Source organism: Oreochromis niloticus, linkage group LG15 (genome assembly GCF_001858045.2).
Source record: "Oreochromis niloticus isolate F11D_XX linkage group LG15, O_niloticus_UMD_NMBU, whole genome shotgun sequence".
NCBI lineage: Eukaryota > Metazoa > Chordata > Actinopteri > Cichliformes > Cichlidae > Oreochromis > Oreochromis niloticus.
This window is the reverse complement of record NC_031980.2, coordinates 4512778-4539953: the sequence shown is the minus strand read 5'-3', so window position 1 is coordinate 4539953 and position 27176 is coordinate 4512778. Positions and strand designations below refer to the sequence as shown.

The 27176-nt window shown below is 41.6% G+C and overlaps 1 protein-coding gene across 5 annotated transcripts; it reads left to right on the top strand.

Annotated features, from left to right (window-relative positions):
- The first annotated feature begins 575 nt into the window (after positions 1 to 575).
- On the top strand, positions 576 to 27176 carry mgab (MAX dimerization protein MGA b). Of its 5 annotated transcripts, none has more exons than XM_019346164.2 (22): positions 576 to 714; positions 4376 to 5577; positions 7642 to 8095; positions 8250 to 8355; positions 8534 to 8647; positions 8761 to 8877; positions 11508 to 11621; positions 11798 to 12203; positions 13823 to 14000; positions 14225 to 14453; positions 14599 to 14771; positions 14994 to 15189; positions 15273 to 15502; positions 16269 to 16511; positions 16776 to 17037; positions 19992 to 20614; positions 20926 to 21023; positions 21112 to 21157; positions 21290 to 21448; positions 23718 to 23829; positions 24144 to 24842; positions 24947 to 27176. In XM_019346164.2, the coding sequence occupies exons 2-22, from the start codon at positions 4412 to 4414 to the stop codon at positions 25813 to 25815; spliced, it is 6594 nt and encodes a 2197-aa protein (XP_019201709.1). In that variant the 5' UTR covers positions 576 to 714; positions 4376 to 4411; the 3' UTR covers positions 25816 to 27176. The 5 variants fall into 5 exon arrangements, with proteins under 5 accessions (XP_019201709.1, XP_005449800.1, XP_005449798.1 ...); XM_005449743.4 differs by lacking the exon at positions 576 to 714 and adding an exon at positions 1887 to 2139; XM_005449741.4 differs by lacking the exon at positions 576 to 714 and adding an exon at positions 1887 to 2494.

The window sequence follows — 27176 nt, the reverse complement described above, 5'->3', positions numbered from 1 at the left end:
GCTAATTAAAATAAAAATATGAATGTCGCCCCCTTTAAACGTGTCCCGATACACGGAGGCATCTTTACATGTGCACTTATTATAAACCTTTGATTTGATTTCCCTCCACTGATCAACCCACTGCCTTATGTTTAATGTGTAATAAACTGTATATTTGCAGGGCACTTGTGGTTGGTGGCGAAGCACTTTGCAATGTTAAAGTCATTTCACGAGTCCGTGCACGACCTCGCGTGGGAGATTTCGCTCTCAGTTGTGCCTTTGTGTGAACTATTTGTGAATACAGTCTCATTTTTGCGTGTACCTGAAGTTTTCATTTGTCGCACACAAAATAAGTGCACGTGATCTCGAATTGACTGGACACGCGGAACATCACCACGAGAGTTCCACGTGGAACACAAAAGATGGGTCGTCGCCTGTGAGCCGTTTTTCACCCACTTCCTTGTTTGACCGCCCCGTTCGCTCAATACTTCTCATACCATAATCACTGATTCTTCTCTTCTTCTTCTTTTAACCCACACGGGCTTTTAAATCACAAGCTTGCGTAGCCGATGATCTGAATGAGAGTCGTTCTTTTCTTTTGTGTTGTTGTGTTATTAGGTTGTTGTTTTGAAGCCACAAGTGAAAAGCAGAGATCCTGCAGAGCCCGACTGAAAATGTGATTTAGTACTAATTTTATACTTAGCTATCCGCAGTGTTAACATCTGTAGAGCGGAGGTAAGTTTTGTATGGTTCATGTTTAATTAAACTTATGTAATATCAGTTTAGAAAAATATCAGAATGAGGAAAAATGAACGTGTTTTTTCCTCATTGGTTTGTGGTATTATCTATTATATGTTTATACAAGTGTCATATTTCTGCGTTGTTATGCCTTATCATTGCGGTAATAACTGAACACTTTTATTTATTTATTCAGTCACATACATCACTAGATTTACTGGCTCTCACACCTTCTACTGATCAAAAAATGTGGCAGATATCAAAACACCTTTGCATTTCTTTTTGTTTTTCTCTTTTGGTACTAAACAGAAGTACACAACTCACATATGCATTGTGTGCTAAATCAGTTGACTTCATGTTGATTTTGTTGGGCTAGAGGGTTGCCTTTGGTTTCCCATGTTTTCCCTACGCCTTTCTAAGGTAGGCTGGCTTAACAGCACTTAATTTAGGGCGTGCAATTTACACAAACTGCACATATAGACAACATATGCAGAGCACAGTAGGCTAGGTGTAGCCTATATGGCCCAGCTGCCTAAAGATAGTGGAGGAACTGTGGAGGTTTTTGAGATTTTCACGTGGCTAAAATTCAGTCACTGAATGCCATCTCGCTATTATTATGGAGCTTTTTATTACATTTTTATTACTGGGGTTTCTGGATAAGCTAGGATTACACTTCCGGTATGGTAGTTTAGGCCTAGCCTGTAAATTAGATTACTTTATGCTTCGATCAAGAGCGTTTGTTAAAAATATTAGCGACCCAATAGGGTCCAACGGTCTTCTTCCAGCTTTTTAAAATTATTTTTTACAATTCAATACGTGCAAATTCAAGATGCTATTTTTTGTCCAAATATTTATTCTTAACTTCAACTCCTGGCCGCCATCTTGTCCCGTAAACAAAGCCAATCAGCCTTGCTCTCTTTTGTAGACAAGGTCAATCAATTAATAGTTTATGAGCTACTGATTTCAGGTGCACATATTAATGTTGATACATTATCACAAGGAAACAGCGCCATGTCTCCAAAGATACAAAATTACTTTCAGTGTTCATTTGTTTTTTTCGTACGTTTGCCACCGTGATGAAACAACTGGCCGGTCGTCCATTGGGAGCTTGCGCATTGGCTACTGGATCTCTACCACCATGGTGAACGTGTTACGTCACAGCTCGAAAGCACGGATGTGTGTGTGTGTGTGAGAGAGAGCGAGAGAGAGAGGGGGCCAGAGAGGACAGTGTGTGTGTATGTGTGGGCTGAGAGAGGGTGAGAATGGAAGTGTGATAGAAAAAGGTAGAAGAAGTCAAGGAAACAGACAGGAAGAGAGAGAAAGTGTCACGCCTTTGCTCTCAGTGCGCGAATCACACATCCTAAACATTTTCGCGCAAACTTGCAGAGAGTTGTCCTTACCGGCGCGCGGACCGCGCTCGAGGTGAGAACGAGCGAGAGAGAAACGAAATATTTATGTATATCTCCTGGATGGCGGACTCCCGCTTCCCTCGCGCTGGCGGGCCGGGAATCACGCGCCATTGAAGAGGGGGTGGTGGGTGGAGGTGGGGGTGATAGTGTGCATGCGCTTTGGCTCCACTGCGTGCACACTCGGGTCGGTCGATGTGAGCACAGTGGCGTGGCTCTCGGCCTCCATTTGCCAGTTTGTGTTTATGTTCGAGGGATTCTCCGAGGCCCTTTTAACGGCGACGGCGACGTGCAACAGTTGGAGCTTCGCCGCTGAACGTTACTGTTGCCTCGCTGCGGTCGGCCACGAGGTACCGAAGCGACGCTGAAAGGTGAGGCTTTAGTGAAACCTGCAACTTTTCCAACTTGGTGAGTGGTGGAGCGGGCGGCCTTCCTTCTCCGCGGTGTGTGAGGAAGAAAGAGCTGCTGGTTTAACAACTTAAATTCTTAACGTCGCTTCTTATTGCAGGGAGGGAAATAGTTATACGGGAGTGACGCTGGGAGTTTATATTGTAAACATGGAGGTGATAAGCCGTTTTAGGCTCTCGTTGTGGCGTTTAACACCTTTAGACTTGAAGCATCCGTGTGTCGGCGTGACAATGTGATTAGGAAATTAGAGGAGGGGGGTTAGGACAACAACAAAAAGGGGTTACCTTTATAGTTTCTGGTGTGCCGTTTACCAAGATCATTTCTCTTGGCTTTCAATGTACAAAACGGTGTTCGTGGTTCATCCTTGTTTAAAATGTAGGCCTGTTTTTTCGGCCGTGTCCTGAGCTGGAAGCCCATTGGTCAGTCATACCGAAGTGGTCTCCAGCAAGGCAAAGTCCACTTTTCCCCACAGGGCCACGAGAAATTGTTGAAATGATCTGAGAGCGCCTTTTGATTGTTTATATTTGTAGTATTGGTCTTGTATGGTGTGATGGTGGCTTCAGGGGTTCTTGCGTAGGAGCATTTAACATATAGTTTAAAATAATCTTATTACTCTGTTAAAATGTAGAAATATACGAGTTTTACTTCAGTTTTAGAGACAGAGCAGGTCTTTTAAATGTAGTTTTACATTTTCAACCAAAATAAATAAATAAAAAAAATGCCCAGAGATCATCAGAGGAGCACACATAGCCCAAGGTTGTACATAAATTATGTCCCCCCCATTAAGTTTCTAATTTATTTTTCAGGGAATTTGGGGAGAGGATGTGCCTTTCTGAAAAACAAAACAAAAAAAATCTCTTGATCACTGATTTTGTTATTTTTACAGTTTCGTCCTGATGAACACAAAGGGACGTTTTTATGATTCGTGCAGATCAGATGTCTTGAAATTTGGTCTGGTTTGCTTACAAAACATTCAAACAGCCGGCAGTCACAGAAACTAGTGGCCGGAGATCATTTAATTTTGACACGATATCAAGTCTTTACACTTAAGATGAGCTACATTCATCTTGAGTCTTCATTTGATTTCACAGTACTTGTGTCAGCGCCTTGAATAATGCCTGTGTCTTTAAGCAGCCCCGTATATGCTGGACTTGTCATTTGTAACACTTACTGTTGCATCACCCTATAGCGATTAGCCAATTCTCAGTAGCACTGAACAGAGATCTGCTGAGGTGAACACCAGTATATTTTGTTGTTGTTATTATTGTTTACTTCACCATTTTGTGTATGGTAAACAAACACATCGTCACAATAATAAAGTAGCTGAACACTTTACGAGTCTTTTATCTCTCCATCAGGCCATCTTTGAACATTTTTAGGGACAAAATTGATGAGGCACAGCAGATAAACATCGGCAACTGCCATTGGTTAATGTCTTCTTTTTTCAAGTATCAGTCAGATATCAGTCAACAAGAGCAAAAACCACTGCTCTTTAGATGCATCGGTGCATCCCTGTTTGGTTTATTTAAGTAAACACAAATTTTTAGCCGTCTTTGAGTTGATCGGCACATTTTGGTTGTAATCATTTCTGAATCCAAAGTCTATACATTTCTGGGTGCAGCTTTCCAGGCTCCTCTTTCCTTCCTGCCACTGTTTGTTCTACTTGGATGAGTTCTAATTGCATCCTCTCTGATCATTGTTTATATTATATTTGTTCTTCATTTTGTTTTTCTGTCTTTAAAATTAAATTCTGCTGGTTAGATTGTATCAGTGTAATGCATGTTGTACCTCTGAACGCTGTTATAGCGTACAAATAATGCTGTCTTTTTTTGTTTGTGTGTCAGGTGTCTCATGCAGTGTGATGATCAGAGCCACCGGTGATGTCCGCCTTAGACTCTGAGCTCCCACCCATGGAGGAAAACCAGGCAGTGGAAGGTGAGAAGGGCACCTTGCTTAATGCGCCCTTCTCCGCTCCTCCTGCTTCCATTGCTTCTTCAGCTCCTCCGTTCCTAACCTTGACAAGACCTAATTTCACTAGTGAGACAGTGATTGAGAGCAAAGCTGTCTCCATGGCGAGTAATGATTCCAGCGCTGCTGTTTCTTCACCTGCTGAAGCTAGCCCGGCTAAATCTGCAGTAACATCAGCTTCTACCTTAGAAGGAACTGTTGAAAAAAGCCCAGAAGCCTTGCATATAACATCCGCATCAGATTCCCTAACGTGCACGAAAACAAGCATCGTCAATATGCCTGAATCAACACCATGGTCATCTGCGTTGCCCGCAACCACATTTGGCAACACGGACATGGAAAAAGACTTTCCTGCGGTGCTGACCTTCAAAGGTGTCAGTGTCGTTTTGGAAAACAACAACGTGTGGAAGCAGTTCTACAAGTGTGGGACCGAGATGATTCTCACTAAGCAGGGCCGACGCATGTTCCCATACTGCCGATACCGCTTGACTGGCCTGGATCCCAATCAGCAGTACAGTCTATTCCTGTCCATAGTCCCATCGGGTCAGTACAGGTACCGCTGGAGTGCATCCAGATGGGAAGTCACCGGGCGAGCAGAACATCAAACCCAAGGTCTGATCCGAGCATTTTCACACCATTACTCACCCTGTCGCGGCTCAGATTGGATGAACAGCTTGGTGTCCTTCTACAAGCTCAAACTGACCAATAACTCCCAAGACCAGGATGGTCATATAGTCTTACACTCCATGCATCGCTACATTCCTAGGCTTCACATAATACCTGTTCCCGATGGAGGCATGCCCACAGCTGACAAGCCTGTAGTTATGGGACATGAAAGCATGACCTTTACTTTTCCACAAACTGAATTTATGGCTGTGACGACGTATCAGAACTTTCGGATTACCCAGCTGAAAATTAATCACAACCCATTTGCAAAGGGCTTTAGGGAGGACGGGAACAACCCCCGTCTGAACAGAATCGCTAGAGAGGCTCAAGCTATTGTGAAGACGGAATACCAGCCCACTGTGATCGAACCCACCGAACCCAGTGAAAACCAGGAGGAGGTACTGGATCTGAGGTGGGTTTTGTGTTGTTTCTTCCTTTGTTTTAACATTGGCAAATTGCTGTATTGTCACAGCAAAAAAGCGAGAAATGTGTTTTTTGTATTGACACGCTGTTACTAACTGTTATACTTTTATGTAAGTGTTATACTTTTGTGTTGTTGTGATGGAGTCTAGGTAATTATAAGTGCAGGAGTAACTGAACATCCAGAAATCCTACATGATCAAACGGATCACTTAAAAAAACAACTAAGCTGACCAACCGCTTTGTTAGTTACACTTTGTTAGTACTGGGTTGGACTCCCTTTATCCTTCAGAACTGCCTTAATTCTTCATGGCAGCAAGGTACTGGAAACATTCCTCAGAAATTTTGGTCTGGTCTCAGAAATTGGCATGATGGTATCACGTATAGCCCCTTTCTACTAGTACCTGCTCAGGTCGGTTCGGCTTGGCACACCTCAACTTGTTTTTTGGGGGTTTTCATTAGGTGCTAGCATCTAGTACCAGGTATATTTTTTTTAGTACCTACTCTGCCGGGGATCCGAGCAGTCTGAGGTGATTAAAAATATGACGTCAACAGACTGCATGCAACCAGCTGGCCCGTCAGTGACATTGTTCAGTGAGTCATGAGGGTGTCTCCTTCATGAAAATGCAAACCATTATTTTTTTTAAACTTGACAATGAGGGAAATGGCTACACAAAAAATACCCTGGTTCCTAAGTCTGCCAAAAAGACATACACCAAACAGCGGGTATGCCATTGCTTCAACGTCCTCCTTTGTAGTGGCATTAGTGTAGCATACAAATGACATCATGGGACTTTTGGCCGCATTGCTGCAACGACCACACGCACATTAGATGGTACTCAAATGTAATGGAAAACAACCAAAACAGAGTCGAGTCGAGACGTGTCAAGCCTAGTAGGTGCTAGTGGAAAAGGGCTAATAGTTGCTGCAGATTTGTCTGCTGCACATCCACCCAAATTTGCTCTGCTGGATTGCGATCTGGTCATTGCTGAGTCCACTGAATTACAGTGAACTCACTGTCATGTTCAAGAAACTAGTCTGAGATGATTTGTGACCTACGGCGGCCCTGCTCTGCTCAGAAAAAAAATCCCCAGACCGTTACACCACCATCAGGAGCGGTGACAATTATCAGACCAGGCAATGTTTTTCTGGGCTTCTAGTGTCCAGTTGGCAGTCAGTGTGTTGTGCTTCAAGGTTTGACATGTCATGCATTCAGAGATGCTCTTCTGCATGTTGGCTTCCTGTCAGTTTAAAGCAGTCTTTCCATTCTCCTCTGACCTTTGACATCATTGAGGCATTTTCTACCCATAGAGCTGACACTCACTGGATTATTTTCTCTTTTTTGGGCCAGTCTCTATAAATCCTAGAGATAGAGATGTGGGGAAATTCTCTGTAGGTAAGTATTTTCTGAAATACTCAGACCAGCCATTCTGGCACCAACAACCATGCCACATTCAAAGTCAAAGTCACTTTTCTTCCCCATTCTGACGCTTGGTTTGAACTTCCAGTGGGTAGACTTGACCATTTCCACATGCCTGCCATGCGATTGGCTGTTTAGCTGTTTGTGTTACTGAGCAGGTTCACCCAATGAAGTGGCCGATGAGTCTATAAACTGATGGTGTGTGTGTTACATAGAATACACCACAGTGGAACAGCACGCGGTGAATCGCTGCAAAAAACGACTGCAGCGTATAAACTCAGAATATTTGCACAAGTTCTGATTCATTTATTTTGCACCTCTTCAAATTTAATTGAGGAAATACTTCATATAATAATACAAATATTGCAGTTGTCTGAATTCAATATAAAAGTATAATAATCAGAACATTTTTGCAAGCTGTTTGTATTGGATTGCATGCATTATTAATTTCTTACTTGACTGCCTCATTAGGTGTAGGAATTTGTGAAATTGCCAGTTAAACAGCTGGAAATAGCTTATTAAAATGCCACTGCCACATGCTGCTCCATCTCAAATGAAAGGATTTTGCACTGAGATCATGATTAAATCCACTTGTTTGGTGTCAATAACCAATATTAACTTTTATGTGTCTTACAGTGCAAACAGTCAAAATGACTCTGCGTCTCTATCAAATGTGCAAGAGACCCGATTGGTACTGAAGCCCATAATGTCTAAACCTGCTAGAAAAGATGAACCATATGTCCCCTGCATAAGAGGCAAACATGCTCTTGGTGAACTTGTGCTTGTTGCACCCAAGCAAGAAAGCGCTGCCACCAGTGTAGCCCCTGAGGTGCAGCAGGGCTTAAAAGTATGGATGTCACCTAAAGCAAGATCTGTGACTGCTAATTCCTCAACATCTACCCCTGGATCATCACCTCGATTCTGTAAGAGGAGGAAGAGGATGAACAGACGTTGGGCAAATTCCCGGGGAAGAGAGTGTAAAACTGCAGCAGCCTCCTCCACAGTCGTCCACAGCCCATCACTGACAGGCGCTATGCAACCGGAGATGGATGATATAGAAGGCCTGCTGTTTGTGTCGTTCACCTCAAAGGTAAAACACTGAAAGTGATTGCATTGGATGCTCGGAGCGCATCGGCATGTCTCCAGAGGGTGTAGTTTCATTTAATAAAGGGAGGGGTGGTTCCTTCAACATTCCACCTGGTATCAAATAAATCTTTAAGCTTTAATGCTCTTTTATGTCACAGCAAGCTCTTGAGGTTCATGTCAGGAACAAGATGGTCAGTACCTCATCGTCAGCATCTCCAGCTTCCCTAACAACCCCGGCACCACCGACACAAACAAGCGACCAATGTGAGGATTTTCTTTCCTTCTTTCTTTCCTTTTCTTCAGTTGATTAAACTATGGAATAAATATTTTTGTGCCTTTTTTATTAAAACCCAGTTTTTCTTTAAATATTATTGTGGAATCTGTGATCTACATTTTTAATGTTGTTTGCCCGAATCTAAAATTGTATCTGTGGTGTTGACAGTGGACGTGAATCCAGAGACCGATGAGGAGAAGATGGCTCGTCTCGAGACTGCGCTGCTGAATGAGCTCAGAGTCCACAAACACAGACAAGTTATCCATCCCGTCTTGCAGGAGGGTGAGTATACAATGCGCATAGTCTGTCAAGTAGTTACAAAAGTTTTATAAAATAAACTAAAGCACAAGAAAACCAACACAAAACACTCTCACTGTTTTTGCCGTTTCTCTCAGTGGGCTTGAAGTTGAGTTCCTTAGACCTCACTATGTCCATTGACCTGCAGTATTTGGGTGTTTCCCTCCCACTACCACCTCCAGAACACAGCAAGACCACCACTGTGTCTCCTGGTGGTAAGTTGGGCTGAATCTTTGACGGTTTGTGCATGTTTGATCGAGGTCCTTCGATTGCTTCTTTTGCACAATATCTTATGAGCAATTTGTCGTATGCTGTGGTCATAGTAAGAAAATAGGTGGACACAGAATAGGTAAACTTTTGTTGAGTTTTACTTGTTTTATGTAGTCCAAGTATTGCAGAAAACTAATCAACGTGAGACTGTCGGAAAAGTGCTTTAAATGGTACAGTGACCTATGCAGTAGGTGGAGATGTCAGTGGCAAATTAGAGCGAGTCACATTAGACTTCTTGAATAGTGATTGATAATATCTAAACAAGGAGGCACCTTTTGTAAAAGCTGTGATTTTGTGTTTTGGTGTGATTTATATAAAACGAGTTTTTCTCCATGTTTTTTTAACAACTACTTGGTGGGGTCACAAAGCTACACAACAAGTGGTCATATCTACGTTTGACACAGTTATAAGCCCATTCATAATATTTCATCTAAACTTCATGCTCAGCAGGTTTGTGCATGTTTGGTAAGGTGTCTGTAGGCTGATGGTAATGTGACAAGTGCAGTGGTCGAGAGCAGTTTCCTCCAGACACATTTTTAAAGAAATCTTCTGATATTGTAAAAGTTATACATTCCTTTGCTTCATCTTAACTGAACTGAACTACTGTAATGCACTGTATGCCGGAGTTAGTCAATCATCTCTTGCCCATTTACAATTAGTCCAAAATGCTGCAGCCAGATTCTTGACTGGAAAAAGAGAGATCTTATTACTCCAGTTTTAGCAGTTTTGCACTGGCTCCCTCTGCATGACAGAATCCAGTCTTAAAAAGTGATAGAAATATTTAAAAGGTCGTTAAGGCCCGCCTCTCCATAGCTCCTGCTCATCCCACAGTTAAAGCTTATTCCAAAGGGAGCTCATGGCTTTGCTGTTGTTGCACCAAAACTCTGGAATGACCTCCCAGATGACCTGATCCGCTGTGACTGTTTTTAAGTCTTCTGTCAAACTTTTGGAAACTGCTGATTTCTGGAACTGTGATTGGACGATTAGTTGCTGTTGGGTTATTTCATGTAAAAACTCTGAATGCGTTTTGCAGTATGTTTTCAGGAACCCGTTTATTGTATGTTATTTTAGTGTAAATCAGGCTTTTAAAGGGGTTTTAAATTTTTTAATGTGCTGTGCCCCTCTCCTCACCCCCGAACTGGTTACGGCAGACAGCTGTCCCTCTCTGAGCCTGGTTCTGCCGGAGTTTCTTCCTGTTTAAAGGGAGTGTTTCCTTCCCACTTTCGCCAAGTGCTTGCTCATAAGACAACATCTAATTGTTCCAGGTTTCTATCTTTTATTATAGAGTCTTTTAGGGCTGTTCGATATAATGATATATATCGGATGACGATATAAAAACGTCTATCGTTTCATTTTACGCTATCGTTTGTTTCGTGGTGTCGCAAAATAAACTGTTTACGGCAATATTTTTTTACCGTTTTGATGGTCACTGTAGTGGCTATATTACTTTCTTAAAGTTCTCTCTTTCTCTTATATTTAATATAACCACACTACGGACGGACAAGTGCCTGTTTTTATGCGTTGCGGTTAGCAGCAACGACGGTAACACCATCGCGTGTCCGCTTGTTTATGTTCCACATAAACCTTTCACAATAAAGCTCAAGATCCTGTTGAGACTTTTCAAAATAAACTGAATCGCGTGAAAGAGTTTCATGCCTTTTAGGAAAGCTTGCACTAGCTTCAAAGCAGACTAACTCAGTTCATATTGACTAACTTGGGGAATTGGTGTGCCATGGATGGCTGTATCCTTCGATTTAAAGCAAGTTTGATTCACGTGTCTGATTGCAATACACTGGTGAAGCGCTTAGTGCTGCTGGTCACTTATTAGGAGAATTTAGTAACGTATTGAAAACCGAAGCATGGAAAGTCTCCCAGTCTTAACTAGAGATCTATTTTTAAAATACTTTGTGTGGCCTTAAGATTTGGTGTGTTGAATTTAGCTGCTTTTCTGTTTCTTTCCAGTAAAGTAAAGAACTTTAGACGTGATCACATGCAGCGTCATTGTAAGAGGTTGTTTTAACAGCTTTATTGGAATGAATTAAACTCACAAAAATACAAAAAGCACCATTTCCCCGGGTGCTTATCGGTACTCCTGTAATAAGGAGTCGGGTACTGACTGGAATTTTAAACATCCTCTGTACCCTTCACTAGCTTCAAACATTCAAGGCAAAGTGACGACAGCCATCACTGGTGACGTCGGCTGCTATGACGCAGAGACCGAACAGCTAGTTGGAAATCTCAGATTCTTTTTTAGGGGTTGAGATTTATTGTGTGGGTTTTCAAAGGGTGTGTGTAATATGAGGTTGCAGATCTTTCTTGATGAGTTTGTCAGTCATGCCACATTAAACCTTTGCATAATGTCAAGACAGAAGTGATTAGGTGATGGATCTTGGGTGGTCAGATAAGAAAAGAAGCTGAACTTGAAGGAGTACAATTTTCTCTTCCGCAAAGAGAATAAAATTGGCATCAAATTCTGATTAAAATTTGAGTTTCTGCTGCAGAACTCAGGCCGGCATTGTTAAAATATAATAGTGTGCTGTGACCTGTAACTAAAGGCATTATGTTTGTTGCACAGATGAGGCACTACCCTTCATCTCCAGAACGGGAAAGACAAGTGACATGACGAAAATAAAGGGGTGGAAAAACAAGTTCGTAAAAGGCAAGGAAACATCTTCTTCCAACGGTGAAGGTAAGGGCTGCTCATCATATTGTTCCTGCAGTGTTCCTTTTATCATGCCGTGGGATTAGTGTAGTCATTCTAATTACCAAAAGATTAACTGAGCTGAAACCAGCTGAAAGTACTTGTGTCTGATTCATTATTCTTCCTCAATAAATTAAAGTCTCTTTCTTCTTTCTCTCAAAAAGGATTACAAAAGAACCTCTCTGCCTTCTGCAGCAACATGTTGGATGAGTACTTGGAAAGCGAAGCTCAGCAAATCAGCGAGCGCGCTGCTGCTTTCTCTACAAACCCAGAGGGCTCGGTGTCCTATCAGCTGCCCGCTAAAAGCGCCAGCTATGTAAAGACCCTGGACAGCGTTCTCAAGCATCGAAAGGCTCCTTCAAAATTCCCAGTGGGGGCCAACAGGCCTTGTCCCCTATCCCACAAACCACTGCTCTACTCTGCTCTGACATCACCTGCTCCTCCGCTGACCACGCCAGCAGCCCCCCATCAAGCAGGAGCTAAGTTCACATACCAGGCTGCGTCCTCGCTGAGGCATCCAAGTGATGCTCGTGGTTCTAGTAATACCCAGAATCAGGGAGTTTCACAGAGGTAAGGATATGTGTTAAATTTTGTCACATTTAATCACATTTTTTGTGTTCTGAATTTGATTGGCTACTGGTGTGGCTAAAGGTTATTTGAGTTGAGAATCGATACTTTGTTGCAATAGTAAGAATTTATAATTCCTCTAAGGTGACATTTCTCGTAAAATAGATACAACAAAACCAAAGATTTTTCATTTCAAAATGGAAAAAATGATGATCACTGATACTGACTTTTTGTATTTGTATTTATGAAAGCCTTCTAAATATACTGATTTACTGTAGTTAAGTACAGTGTTTTGTACGTAACTACAATACAGGTTTAGAATTAGTTGATGCTTTTCAAAACCTAGCTGCAAGTTTTATGCAAGTTTGATCATATTTGTCTTGGTACCAGCTTAAAGTGAATTTCAACTCTCCACCTGCACACTCAGGACTTTCTTTCTTTTGTGACTTTAATGCACTTTAAATTATTCTTCAATTTATCCACCAAAAGCTTTTTACCCCTCAGCCGTAAAAAGCCGATGGGATATTGTCGTCACCCTGACGGTTGGGTGGGTGGTGTGGACACCCAAGTTTGTGAACAGGATAACTCAAGAACTAGTCTACGTAGGATTTTCAAACCATACCATAGGTGAATCTACTAAAAGTCCCAGAGGAGTTTGAATCTCAGTGACCTTGGCCTGAAGGTCAAAGTTAGAGGTCAATTTTTCTATTTAAAAAAAGGAAAAAAAAGAAGGAAGTCACCTAGGATTGGGACTTTTCCATTAGTACCTACTAGAATCGACTCACCACAACTCGACTCGACAATCAAGTACCACCTAATTTGTATGGTCGACACTCTCATGACTCATCGAATGATGCCACTGACCAGGCAATCGGTGGCATGCAGTCTGACGATGTCACATTTTAGTACCTGCTTGGTTCACTTGGAACTCTGGCCGAGCAGGTACTATTTTAGTACTTGGTACCAGGTACTATGACCTAATGGAAAACCCTGAAAACTGTGGCGAACCGTGGTGAGTCGATCGGAGTAGGTACTAATGGAAAAAGGGGCTTATTAGGAGGGGTAGCAACAACAGAGAAGTAGCACTGGCAGCCATCAGTATTTTTTCCACTAGTTGTTTATTAGTTGTTATTGAGTTTCATAAAACTACTGTGTTATAGTAGCCTGTTTTCAAACAATGTAGAATCCATATTATCTTAATTAAAATTGTATTTATAGAAATATAATTAATAAAATTAATAGAAAGAGGGGAAAAAACAAAATGTTACATTGTGAGTCATAAAATTATTTTGCACTTTTTCAGTCCATTCACTTTTTTTATCAGTTTGTTTGGGTGGTTATACATCTTTATTTTTTCAATCAAAGGTTATAATTCTCATTTCCTTCTCACCCAAACTGTAGTTTTTGGGTTATCCAAATCCAGCCACATCCAGTGAAAATGACTGCAGTTATTGATCGTGTAACCCCCTTTTCCCCGCTACATTGGCGGGCATATACATAGGCTTCCTTGCTTTAGTCCTGTAACTGTTTTCCTACAGCTGTTTATAATTTGATTTTGCTTCACATCAGTACATCTTTTTAATGAACAATTCTTATCTGCTCATTTCATGTTTCTTCCTCAGGTTGTCAGAGATGAGCTTTGGTCAGAACCAGGGGCCGATGTACAAACCTTCGGGGCTCACCAAGTTCCAGCACAAGCTGCTGGAAATGGAGACGGCAACTTTGAACCAGGGCCTCAGCAGAACACAGCTGACTTCAGAGAGGCTGTCAGCTGCTCTGACTGTAGTACTGACAAAACAGGTATGTAGCATGTGTGTCCTCTGCAGGAAGTGTAGGAATGTCATGGGCTGGCATGTCAGTGATGACTTCATTGTTTCATTCTGTAGTGATGATTTTAAAAGTCACACTAGCTTTTATAATATCAAATATAAAGGGGGTAGAAAACTGATGTTACATTAAAAGAAAAGCACACATAATGATTTTTCAAACTCTTTTTCATGTCTCTCACTTCTCGTTTTAATCAGATGCAGCCCAGCCAGATCTTGAAAGCACCCCCTTCTCCAAATAGAGTTGCTGGACCTGAATGTGGTCAAGACTTCTGCAGACTCGGCTGTGTGTGTTCCAGTCTGCAGTACCTGAACAGAGGCCATCTCCACTGCAGGCGGCCTGAATGCATGTTTGGCTGTGCCTGCTTCAAACGCAAGATCACTAAGCAGATGTCCACAGGGGAGAGCGAAGAACATCCTGTTTACTGTAAGATCGAGTTCAAGTTATTTCAGTATCATTTGTGTGTTGTTGAAGATTTTTTCCCTGATTCTGACCGCAGTCTTTTAGAGTCATGACTTTCTTTGCTCAGTTTGGTCACAAGTGTTAATGAGATACTTTTTGCCCTCCCCAGCGATGACTAATATGGAACATGTGGTCCAGCCTCGCCAAGGCTCGCATGCTAATAAACTGTGGAAGCCTAACGGCAGTGATGAGGATCCAGAACCAGTTTTTATTCCAAAAATTGCACCCCTCTATGTGGTTACACCAAAGGTCCAAAAACGCAACAGTTTATTTCCACAACCGGTAAAATAAAATTGCTTTTCAACAGCTGTTTTGTTTGTTTGTTTTTTTAATTAAATTTTCAGTCACTAGTTAAAACTGCTGATGCTGAAGATGATTATTTTGCCATATTAATAATTGCTAAGTTCATCAATTGCAAAAAACAAAAGAAAGAAGTTTTTCTTTGTATTTGTTTACAATTTGTCCTGTAATCTCATTGAAAAGAGACTCAAATCCTGATTGCAGATTCGGGAAGAAGATAAGGATCCAGTGTATAAATATTTGGAGAGCATGATGACATGTGCTCGTGTAAGAGAGTTCAATAGCAAGCCTCCTCCTCAAGTCACCATAGAGCCCAAGATCTTTGCACCAAACGCCCCAACAAAACCACAAAAAACCACTGACAAGTACTACAGCACTTTACCAACTGTTAACAAAGCAGGTAAGAAAAATCTGCACTGTAGTGAAGTGGGATATTAAAGGTGTTTGTAGTTGTTTAAAAACATATTTCCCTGTAACCTCCAGGTGAAAACGCATCTCAGGAAACTGCATGTAGTGAAGTAGGAGCAAGGAAGCAAATACAGATCCAGTCAGTGTGTCGGTGGCAGAACGACCAGAGGATGATCCTGGAGGCTTTGTGTCAGCGGATGAATCATGATCAGCTTTCCCAACGTTTCTACATTGGTCCTTACCGCATCCGGCCAATCAGCAAGATCATTATGCGGAAGCCCAGCGGCTCCATCGTCACCTACCAGGTACTGAAGACTATTAGAAAGGGTTACCCACGGGATTGTGAAATCATGTTTTGATGCCTAAAGTCAGGAGCAGTTGTATTTAGTTGTATTAGGCAGTACAAATAGTATGTGCAGCTACTAGTTACAGAAGGCTATGTCTGCTTACACCTTACCATGCCTATAATAATGCTAATTTGAACCCTTAATGCTGTTTAAATGGATGAGTTGTTGAAAAAAAAATCAGTCTTTACAGTTTGGGTGTAGTTAGCTACAGAAACAAAAATGTATTTATTTTTTGGGCCTTTTTACGGTTTTATTTGAAAGGGTACAGTGAAGAGTGACAGGAAAGCAGAGGGCGAGAGAGATGGGAAAACATGTCGGATTCGAACCCGGGCCAGCCACTCTCAGCCATGCAGCATATGGTCGCCTGCTAATTCCACTGAGCTAAGTGGGCGACTGTTGTTGTGATTTGGTGCAATATAAACAAAATTGAATTGATTCTGCTTTAAAGTCGGACATTTTAACATCGGCATCTATGGAGTTTGACCAGCTTTGGAAGATGGCTTCATTTGGCCCTTGTGGGTACTGCTGTTTGGGCACTTCCCATGTTGCAGTGGCTTCCTCAGTGGCTGCTATCTGTTGGGTGTCTAATAATCCTGCTTTTGACTGTTGGAACATGTGTCCTCACTTTCTTTGCTTTGTTGCTTTTTCGTGTGATGACGTGATGTACGGCGTTCTCAACAGTTTCCAATATGACAAAGTTTTGTACTGTTGGTTTTTTTTATAGGTGCAGATTAGCAAACCATCAAAAGCCAGTGATTGTGATGATGATGATGAATGTGACAGTGATGAGGAAATGCATACCAGTAAAGGCCTTGATGAGAACACTGATGCAGAGGAGGAAGATGGCCAAATCGAAGAGCCGCAGATGTGGTTTGGAGTGACACCCTTTCTGAGTGGAGTGATGCCTGCTGGCACGCTGAGAGCCGAGAGAAAACCTGCTGGCTGCCAAGCACCTGGACTTATACAGGTAAGGGCTTTGTAAAGTTGGATCAAATACATCCATGTGCCTGGGAATTTTTAAATTCTCCATTAGAGATTGTCACTTGAAAAAAATTGCACTGAGGTTTGGATGTTGAAGGGGGGGAAAATGAGATTTGCATTCAGTAATTGGATTTATCCTTTGGAAAAGATAACAGTTTGTGGCTATTTAAGGACTAACTAAGACACAGCTACACCAGCTGAAATATACAGATACTTTCTAAAATATACATATGCATCCCTTCCTCTGCAGGTAAACGGCAAATCCTACAATCAGGCCAGACTGCAGCTTGGAAAGATGGGATCTTTGCATCCAGCTAACCGCCTTGCTGCCTACGTCACAGGACGACTAAATGCTTCAGTTGATATTCCTCAGAAAAATTCTCAGAAGTCAGACTCTGCACATAAAACCAGCACTCCAAAGGCTGGGACCGTAAAAGTTGCAAGCTCATTGGTCAGTCCAAATATCGCTGCAAGGAAAACTACTGATCTGAAGACACCAACGCCGTCACCAGGTAAGGTTGTCTCTCTGTTGCTAGACTACAGCAGAGGCACTTTGTTTTACATACCTGATCTGCTTTATTCAAAACTACCACATCCTAAATGTGCTGCCTATGAATCTCCTGCTCTTCCTTCCCTTTTTCTGACTTTCAAGTGAAAATCAGAATTCATTTAAAAATCACATACAAAGCCTTAAATGCTTCAGGTCCTTTTTCTGCAGCAGTGCTAGAGCTGACTGTGCTTTTGAGGTTGTAGCGGCTAAATTTTGAAACTCACTTCCTTAACCCCTCAAGTCGGTTAAATCAGTGGTTTGCCTTTTGACTGCTGAAAACTCATTTTAGCTTTTCCTTGGTTCATCACCCATTCCTGTAATTCACACCGAATACTTGCATGTAAGTGTGTGTGCATATAAACCATTGGAGATAATATGCACGATGTTTGTTTTTATTCAAACTGTGAAGCAATTTGTAACTGCGTGCTTAAGATATTCACGATCTTTATCATCGTCTTAAAGGACAGAACGCTTAAAAGGCAGGACTGTCTGTTTGGAAAGGCTCTTAGTAAATGTGGTTTTTCACGTGTTATAGCTGAGCATAATCTGAAACAGTTTTTAGTATAGTCATGTGAAAAAAGTGCGCCACTTTTCTTTCTGAGATTTAGTGCATAATAAAACATTTGATTCTTACCAGGCTCTAAAATTCTGAAATAACACCTCACATGAATAGCAGAAAAGTGTGTGAAAAGCTAAGTACACCCCATTATACTTGAACTTGAAGTAATTGATCTCTGTGTGTCTTTACCAGTATCTCACATTGCTGTGGAGGAATTTTTTACCCGACCTGTTTTTACAGTGTTGCTTCAGTTCAGGATTCATTTATGCACAGCTCTCTTAAGTTCCCATCACAGCGATCCAATCCTGTTGAGGTCTAGACTTTGACTGGGTCAGCGCAACACCTTGATTCTTTTGTTTTCAGTCATTCTGTTGTAAATTGCAATGCTGGGGATCATTGTCCTGTTGCATGACTCAGTTTTGGCTGAGTTTTAGCTGTCAGACAAATGGCCTCACGTTTGACTCTGGAATACTTTGGTATACAGAGAAGTTCAGGGTTGACTCAGTGACTCCAAAGCACTCAGGTCCTGTGTAGAGATGGGAATTGATAAGAATTTAGCAATTCTGATTCCTTATTGATTCTCATTGGCTCCACTTTGAGAGTCACCACTATCTCTAAGCAGCGTTCCAAAGACATTACATTCATGCAAATTAATTACATGCTGAGTGTTCAAATCTTTGTGAATTTTGGAGATATTTGTTGTGATCAGTGTTGGTGTCATTATTTTAAAGAAAAGTAATTATTGCATATATTACACAGAACACTTTTCTTAAAAATAATGCAGTATGTTACTTAATTACACCCACGATAAAAACAGTCGTTATACTACTCGTTACGTTGCTTTCATGTTACTCTGTAAGATGATCTGAAACACACTGTCTCATAATTGCCATTTAAAAATATAAACATACAGGCTACAACCCCACACACCAACACAAGTGCCTATCCCGATGAGGGCAAGTGTGATCTTTCTCTTAGTATTTAGGTATGTACACAAAGCCGACAGCACAAGTCAAAGATGAAAACCCGTACAGATTTTAAAGCGGTTGTCATGGTGATTCTACTATAGAAACATGAACCAGTAGAAACTGAGGTCATCAGTTTGTTGCCTGTTGAAGTTCAGCAGCGGTTTCACCGCAAATGACGGCTGACTTTATCACGGTGCTGTTCTGGGGTCAGCGTTTACTCAGCTTTAGCGTACTCTGGATTCTTGGCTAACTTAGTGTTAGCATGCTGTCTGTGGAGGCGGTTGCGGAGAGTCAACGTTGTGTTAACAGCATGATGCAGTTGTTTCTGTCCTGGAGCAGTCTCCACTTTACCATCATTCCCTCATCCTTTTGTGCAATAAAAATAAAATTAATGTCCATATCCACTATTTTCCAGTTCTCTACAAGAACTGATTTTCGATTCCAATTCCTAGTCATGTCACTGCAAACAATAGCAAATTACCACCCCTACACCACCGTGCTTGACAGTTGGTATTTGGTTTAGGCTAAATGTGGTGCTGTGGTTTATGACAAGCAGCATCTCCACTTTGATCTTTCCATTCCCATTGTTCCTAAATCTTGTGGTTTGTTCAGATGCAACTTCACAGACTTGAGCTGTGCTGCCATGTTCTTTTTAGAGAGAAAATCCTTTCTCCCCACAACCCTCCCAAACAAGCCGTACTTGTTCAGTATTTGTTGTACTGTCATGAACTACTTGGGTTATTTGCAGTTTCTCCGATCATTGCACAGTCTGACCTTAGGGTGACTTTTCTGAGATATCTACTCCTGGAAAGATTGACAGCTGTCTTTGATGTTTTCTACTTGTAAATAATCATTCTCACTGTAGAGTCATGGTCTTTTAAGCCATCAGAGACTGATGGTTCTCTAAGGTCATTGCTGATGTCTTTCCTCCTTGGAATTGTGAATGTGTTAGACCTGCAAACTACCAAACGTTCTGCTTTTATAGAGGTGCTCAACCTTGCTGATGATCAGTTAATAAAGTGCCTTTGGTTATCAGCAACTGGCCTCTTCTCTCAGTTTCCGTTGAAGCAGTAAAAGAGTCCTTAGGCTTTTTTAGACTTAGTTTTTCACACATTGCTTTTCCTTCTTACCTTAATTTTTGTTAAATAAATAATAGGACAGTGTAAGATGTCATCTGGGGTTGTATTTACATAATTTTAGGATGTAGTAAGGACCAGATGATTTGTTAAAGCATTAGAATTGATAGAAGGTAGATGAACCTCAAGAAGTGACATTAACTTAATCAAACAGAATAGACGTAAACATGTATCACTAAAAACACAGTTATATTAAAATAATGTATATATTATCATCTCATCATGCTGAACTAGTTTTTTTTTTTTTTCCCAGTTCTCTTATTCCATCCATGCCTTCAGAGCAAGGGACGCATCTCATTGGGGCAACAGTCACAGAAATCATCCAACATCAGCTCTGTCCAATCACTTTCCTCAGGCCAGCACAACTCAGACACTTCCTTCCAGAGCAGCTCCTCATCCTCACCTGTCTCGCTCACCGTCTCACAATCACTGAAAAGCCCCAGCTTTTTAGGAGAGAGTGGAACCTATTCTTTCAGGATCTGCCCTCCGTCCAACCAGGGCACCGGAGGACAGAAGCTACCTGGTGTTTCCCTGCCCGGGGGCTTTACCCTCATTCAGCTCCCAGTGCCCGGAGCTGATGGAGCAGCACAACAGTCAGGACATCTAAACGCATCAAACATGGCGAACAATGATGTCCTGTTACAAAAAGACAGTGCAGCTGGGTGTCCTGCTGTGGACACAGTGAACGCAGTCAAGAGCTCTTTAAGCAGCAAATTAGCAGAGCCCAGCTCTTCCCCTGAGCTGGTTTGTGATGGGAAGATCCCATCAGACGAGGGCGATGAGGCCAACGGCAAGCAGGCAGAATCAAACCTAGACATCGCTTCAGAAGACACAAGCTCCTACTCATCAGACAGTGAAGGAGAGGGAGATGAAGATGTAAGTTTGAGAATTACAGTTTACTTATTTTTTTATTTTCTTTAGTGCTTAGTGATTTATTTTAATGGAAGATCAACTGTAAGTTGACAATGGTTTATTATAAATGGAAAGAAAAAAAACAGGTGTTAGCTCATAGAAACAAATCAGTCCAACTTTAAATACATGTAAAATTGAAACTGGGTGCAAAAATTCAAATTGGTTCATCTTTAACTCTAATCATAAAAACACTAAATTGCTTTAGAAAATATGAAATAGTCGTCTGCATAATCCTGACATTGTTTTAAAAAGCTCATCATGAATGATGTCTTCAGGATGAGATGGTGGATGTTGAGACTGTAGAAGAAGCGAAACAACAGATGGCCATTGCTAAACTGAAGAAAGCTGTTTCCAAGGAAGTACTGCAATCACGGTAATAAAAAATTAACATGTGGATGTTGAAATTAAAGCATAAAATTGTTATTTACTATCAAAGCTGAAATTTGTTTATCATCATTTAGAGATTCCAGAGAAGATTTGGGATCATTTCTGGAACTCGACTCCCAGGTAAGACAAGCGCCAGCTTAGACCGCCATATTTAATTGCCCTCACTTTATTTAGATATAGTAGGAACACAGTTCTTTGCATCATAAGGCAGTATGTATAGTGTGTTTTGAGTGTTCACTGCGTCTCCCCCAGGATCTAAATGAATGTGGTGAGACAAAAAACAAAAGGAGGCGCGAGAACCACACAGTGCTAGAACGGCTGAGAAGATCGGAACAGCGAAACCTCTTCGATAAACTCCAGTCTGTCCTACGGAGTGACCCAAGAGCTCCCAGGCTCCGCCTCCTGTCATTGGTCAGTTCTGCATACTGCATTTTTCCTTCTGGTTAGCTAAAGTGGAAACTGCAAGAAAACTAATGGGAAAATGTAATTCCACTAAAGGTTGTGTGCACTTTCTACTACTTTTTAATACTTTTTATCACAATTACAATGTCATGTTCTCATTAAGCATCCAAATAAAAATTTTGTGACCAAACCAAGACAGCAGAGCGCCAGAAAGTTGGCACAGATACTACCACAGTATTTGCATCAGACTACATACTTGAAAACTTTTAAAGATGCATTTAAATTTGAGTTCCTCTCAATGGAAAAACATGTGGGTGTTTTCACACCTATAGTTTGTTTCATCTGGTATGAATCAGTTTGAGTTTGTAAACTTGTAAACTGTTGCTAGCACATACAGACCTTTGCATATATATGTAGCACCGTCCTGCATCGAGACTACAAAGCTACGTGCCCCCACCCGTACTGTACACCTGGGTAGTTGGATCACGTTCACACCATAAACTGACTGCTCTGGGTTTAATTTTGAACAATACCATGATTACTGTGTTCACACCTGCACAGTCCAACCACAACAAGGGGGAAACAAACCAGAGTTTGATTTGATTTAAACAGACTAAACGCCATAGGTGTGAAAACACCATAAGATCAGATCTCAGGCTGTCCCCTTCATCTTATGCCACCAACATGAGAAAACAAATCCCACAACTGTCACATTTAGATTCAGAAGCCACTACAGTCTGATAAACTGAAAGGAGTACATGGGCCGCACATGAGGTCACAGAGCACAAGTAAAAATAAGAGTAAAGGAAGCTTGCAGAGAAAAAATTATATGGCGATTTAGTTAATTAATTTTACTCGGTCAAAATGTCCGAAAATATGACACACTTGCAGTTTAGTTTTTACATTATTCAAACATTTTTAAAGATCAGTTTTACAGTGAAGTCTTTTTAGTTTAGGGGTTTTTTTTTTTTGTTTGTTTGTTTGTTTGTTTGTTTGTTTGTTTTTAGTAGCCCATATTCAGCAAAAAGAAAGTTCTCTTTTAATCTGTACTCAAACTTGTTTAAAAGGTCAAACATTTGTTTGTTTGCCCCCTTCCTGTTTTTCACACTTAAATGTTTTAGATCACAAAAGAAATTTAAATATTAGACAAAGATAAGACAACTAAACACAAGATGCCATTTCTAAATAAAGGTGTTTATTATTAAGGGGGGGAAAATGTAAACCTACATGGCCCAAGAAATAACTGTGGTAATCACATCTTTGGAAGGCTGCGTTCAATTCCTCTCGCCACACCCAGGCCTGATAACTGCCACAACTGTTCTTAATCATGAAATCACTTAAATAGAACCCGTGTGACAAAGCGGAGAAGACCAAAAGATCCTCAAAAGCCAGACATCATGCCATGATCCAAGGAAGTTCAGGAACAAATGAGCAATAATTGAGATCTCGCAGTCTGGAAAAGGTTAGAAAGCCATTTCTAAAGCTGTGGGACTCCAGCGAAGCACAGTGAGAACCATTATACACAAATGGTAAACCTTCCAAGGAATGGCCAGCCAACCAAAATTACTCCAAGAGCGCAGGGACGACTTATCCAAGCTTTTGCTGAGTAAAAGAAACATAAAGGGTCATCTTAGTTTTGCCGGGAAACGTCTTGATGATCCCCAAGACTTTTGAAAAATACTCTGTGGACTGATAAGACATCAGTTGAACTCTTTGGAAGGTGTGTATCCAATTGTATCCAGCATTATATCCAGCATTTCAGAAAAGGACCTAGAAGACTTGCTGTGGTAAATGGAGCCATAAATTCTGCCGTCAACCAAAACATCCTGAAGGAGAATGTCCAGGCAGCTGTTCGAGACCTCAAGCTGAAGCGCACATGGGTTCTGCAGTAGGACAATGATCCAAAACACACCAGCAATACCACCTCTGATTGGCTTAAGAAAGACAAAATGAAGACTTTGGAGTGGCCGAGCCAAAGTCCTGACCTGAATCCGATTGAGATACTGTGGCATGACCCTAAAAAGGCGACTCATGCTCAAAAACCCTCCAATGTGGCTGAATTACAACAATTCTGCAAAGATGAGTGGGCCAAAATTTCTCCACAGCGCTGTAAAAGACTCATTGCCAATTACTGCAAACGCTTGATTGTTGTTGCTGTGCTAAGGCTGGGCCACCAAGTTATTAGGTCTAGGGGGGCCAATCACTTTTTCACTGATCTGTAGGTGGGAGTTTTTGGCCTCACCGTCAACACTCGTTTTTGCCATTTTGTGTTTTTTAGGCCCTGAAAGAAATTCAGAGCCTGGTTAGGACCTCCAAACATCTAGAAGAGACAAAGAAGATGCTGACGCAGATACAGTCGGGCTATGTAGAGAGACTCTCTCAGTTGTCTGGTATGTACACTCTGTATTAGTGCACCTTTTCTTGCCCTGTATTGGTTTTTGTACTGTTTGAATGCACTGAGTTTGCATAGAGAATAACTCAAAGCTTGCTATCCAGCACTTGTGTACGACATCCTGCTCTTGTGTCAACATAGAGACTTGATCGCCAGCAGATCTGCTTTCCTCAGTTGTCACTAATTTTCTGACCAAAACATTTAAGACTTTTCAACTAACAGACATGTAGTAAGTAATATGTGCATGCATGCTTCACTCCCTGTGCTGAAGTTTTGTTTTTCTTTCTGTTTTTTCAATTAAAATTTTTTTAGGGAAGTCTCAAAATGTGGTCAGGCACAAACTAAAGGAGGTGTGCGAAAAACAGAAAAGGAAAGAGAAGACGGTGAAGTGGACGCCTTTCTTTTCCCACCTGCTACAGTCCAGAGCTGCTTTGCTACAAGCCACTGCTCCCCAGTCTAATCCCACGCCCTCATCTTCAGTACAGCCTGACCTCAGGGCTCCTTCTCAGGCTAACACAGCCACAACTCCACACAATTTAAAAACTATGATAACCCTGCTCCAGCCTCTCCCGCGAAAAGCTCCAACTGAATCCTCTGCAAAGACAGCTATATCTAAACTTCTGCCTCTGCTGGTATCCTCTCCAGCCCAGGTTGTCAATGCTGCACCACGTTCCCAGGTGAAAATTGAGCAAGGTGACCATGTGGCCTCAGTCCAAGAAAACAAGTCTCCATCAAACTTAGAAGTCAAACAGAAAGCTTCTGGAGAGCCAGACCAGGCTACTGGTTCCCACATTTCCGGTTCCCACATTTCCAGTTCCCAAACAGATCAGCAGTCTCAAGACCCGCCCGGTAAAGCTTCACCTCAGGTCCCCACAGCCAAAGAAGGAGCCTCACCTGTATCCCCAACAGCTAACTACACCAGCACCAAGGTTCACACTCCAAAGCCTCTGGCTCTTCCTCTTATTCGCTCCAAGACTGGCAGGCTCATACTTCCCTCATGTCTGAAACCAAGTAAGCACTTTGATCAGTTAATACACCCAATTTAAATTATCTTCCATTTAAATGTGTTACTATAATATTATTGCATATGTTTGTGTACTTTTTTTATCTTACAGTTGGCCATGGCTTCTATACACTCATGGTCATGAAACCCAGGGAGAATGAAGAGGAGGGTGATGCTAGCTCTTCAGCTAAGATGAAGCTAATTGAGCCATCAGACACTACCATATCTGCATCGGACCTGCCTTTGGATTCGGAAACCGGGCATAACCTAGAGAGCAAAACGGCATCTTCAGATTCCGATTCGAAGGGTTCTGGTGTAATTTCCCCCCAGGCTGAGCTTGCCACCATTAACAAACCAATGTTTGTGCCTTCAGTGGATCTTAAAGCTACAGAAAACAACAGTGAGGGCAGCACAGGTGCAGGCATGAGCACAACTCTTCCAGCTGCCCGCTTGAAGTTTAATCGTGTGTGTTCTGTCAAGTCCAAGGCCGATCCAAGCCTTCCAGAAGCCCGTCGAGGCAGGGGCAGGCCTCGGAGGATCCCTGCAAGTACTGCTGTAGGTGAAAAGGAAAAGTGTAGTGTGATAGAAGAGACCAGTAAATGTGTCAGCAAAGGTGAAATATCTCTGCTGCTTGAAGAGAAACAAAGTGAAAAAATTACTTTGGAAGAGACCAAGATGGAAGCTGAGGACCTCGCAGGCAATGTCGGTAAAGTAGCAGATATTCCTGTGCCAGTCAAACGACCCAGAGGAAGGCCTCCGAAAAGAAAGTCGGCACCAGTTAAGCGTCCTGCAGGTAGTCCCCTCAGATCCAGCTCTGAGAGACTTAAATGCAGTCCCTCCGCTAAGGCAACTGAAAGCCCTACTACCAAGACATCGAGGCCTTTAACACGTGGTGCTTTAGGAAAGGACTTCCCCAGCGCAAAGAAACGGTCCTGGATAGACGTAGAAAAAGAATTGGAACCTGACCTAGAATTTGCATAGTTGTAACTAATGTCCTTTCACTACAAAAACTAATCTACGCTCTGAGAGTCTCACACTGAAATCTCACTCATGACTAAAGATGTCTTCACACGTGAACTCTGGACTCACAACGGAGCCTTTGTGAAAGTCGTCTCTTCCCACATGTACAACACGGCAGGAGGCGGTTTGCTTCAGACACCTTCTCATTGTTAGGTTTAAGTGAAGGTGCTGCATGGGACCATGCAGGTAAGGGGGGCATCCACCTGCCCTCTATGCTATTCTCACATGGGCACAGTCTGATAAAGCAGTCTTTGTTCTGGGAATCTGGATGTAAAAGACTAATGTGTGTGTAAATGACCTAAGGATACAGCATCTTTTTCTAGCATCATCTTCACAGAGTTACTTGAAGTTTCTCTGCTTTCTGCTCGAGTCACGTGGGTCAATGAAAGTGTCACCAAATGTGCCTGTCTGAAAAAGCCAAAGGATCGGGGTCACGGATAATAACTGCTGCTCTTTTCTGAACTCAGTGGACTTCTTTCATAATGTAGAGAAAGGCTGATTTTTTTTATTTTTTTTTTTTTGGTATAAATGATAAAATGGCATTAAGAGACCTGCTGAATGTATTCATGAAATGAATCAGTTTTGATATCAATGTTTTCCAGCAATGAATGATCTTTAAATATTACCAACTTTCAGGTGGGGTATCGAGATGTATTTGAATTATGTTTAACTTTGAGCGATTCTTCACTGAACTCTCTTATGCAAAATGAAACTATACAGATATGTTCTGCGATCCAGCATTTTAAGCCTTACAATGTAAGCTAAGTGTCTGTTCCAGGCTGGGTGATGCACAGCTTTAACTCTATCACGTCTTAACAGGTGTCATTTTTCGGTGGGTGCTAGATAATGTGTTACTAATCTGTTACTAATGTGGTAAAGCTCATCAGTAGTTGCACTTTAAATGTTTTTTTTGGTAGAAATCACCCGTGTTGTCTCCTGTTTGCATTAACCTGTAACATAACACATTAAATCCGCATTATAAAGTCATCTTTGAATAAGTCGGTACACACATAAACCTGATGTTTTGGAAGCAATGCAAGACGCGTAGCTGTGGTAGTCGTGTACCTAATGTAAATAGATTCTGTGAATGTTGTAGTTTTTTAATTGCATAACAGTTTGTCTTTGGATGATTTCGAAACACTGGTTATCTTGCCTCAGTCTGAGTGAATTCAATGCATTTATTGTCCCATCCTTCACTTAAAATACCACCATTTTTGCTTTGTTTGATGTCTTCAAGCCAAAATGTGGCTGATTTCATGTGAATGGCGATGTAACAGCATTTCTTCTTGGAAATAAAACCGTTTGTGTTCCTTTTTTTCAAA

Coding starts and splice junctions, on each gene's coding strand:
- mgab (XM_019346164.2), top strand. CDS start 4,412: ATGTCCGCCTTAGACTCTGAGCTCCCACCCATGGAGGAAAACCAGGCA. Junction 14,001..14,224: donor CTGTAGTACTGACAAAACAG/GTATGTAGCATG, acceptor CGTTTTAATCAG/ATGCAGCCCAGCCAGATCTT. Junction 23,830..24,143: donor GAGACTCTCTCAGTTGTCTG/GTATGTACACTC, acceptor AAATTTTTTTAG/GGAAGTCTCAAAATGTGGTC.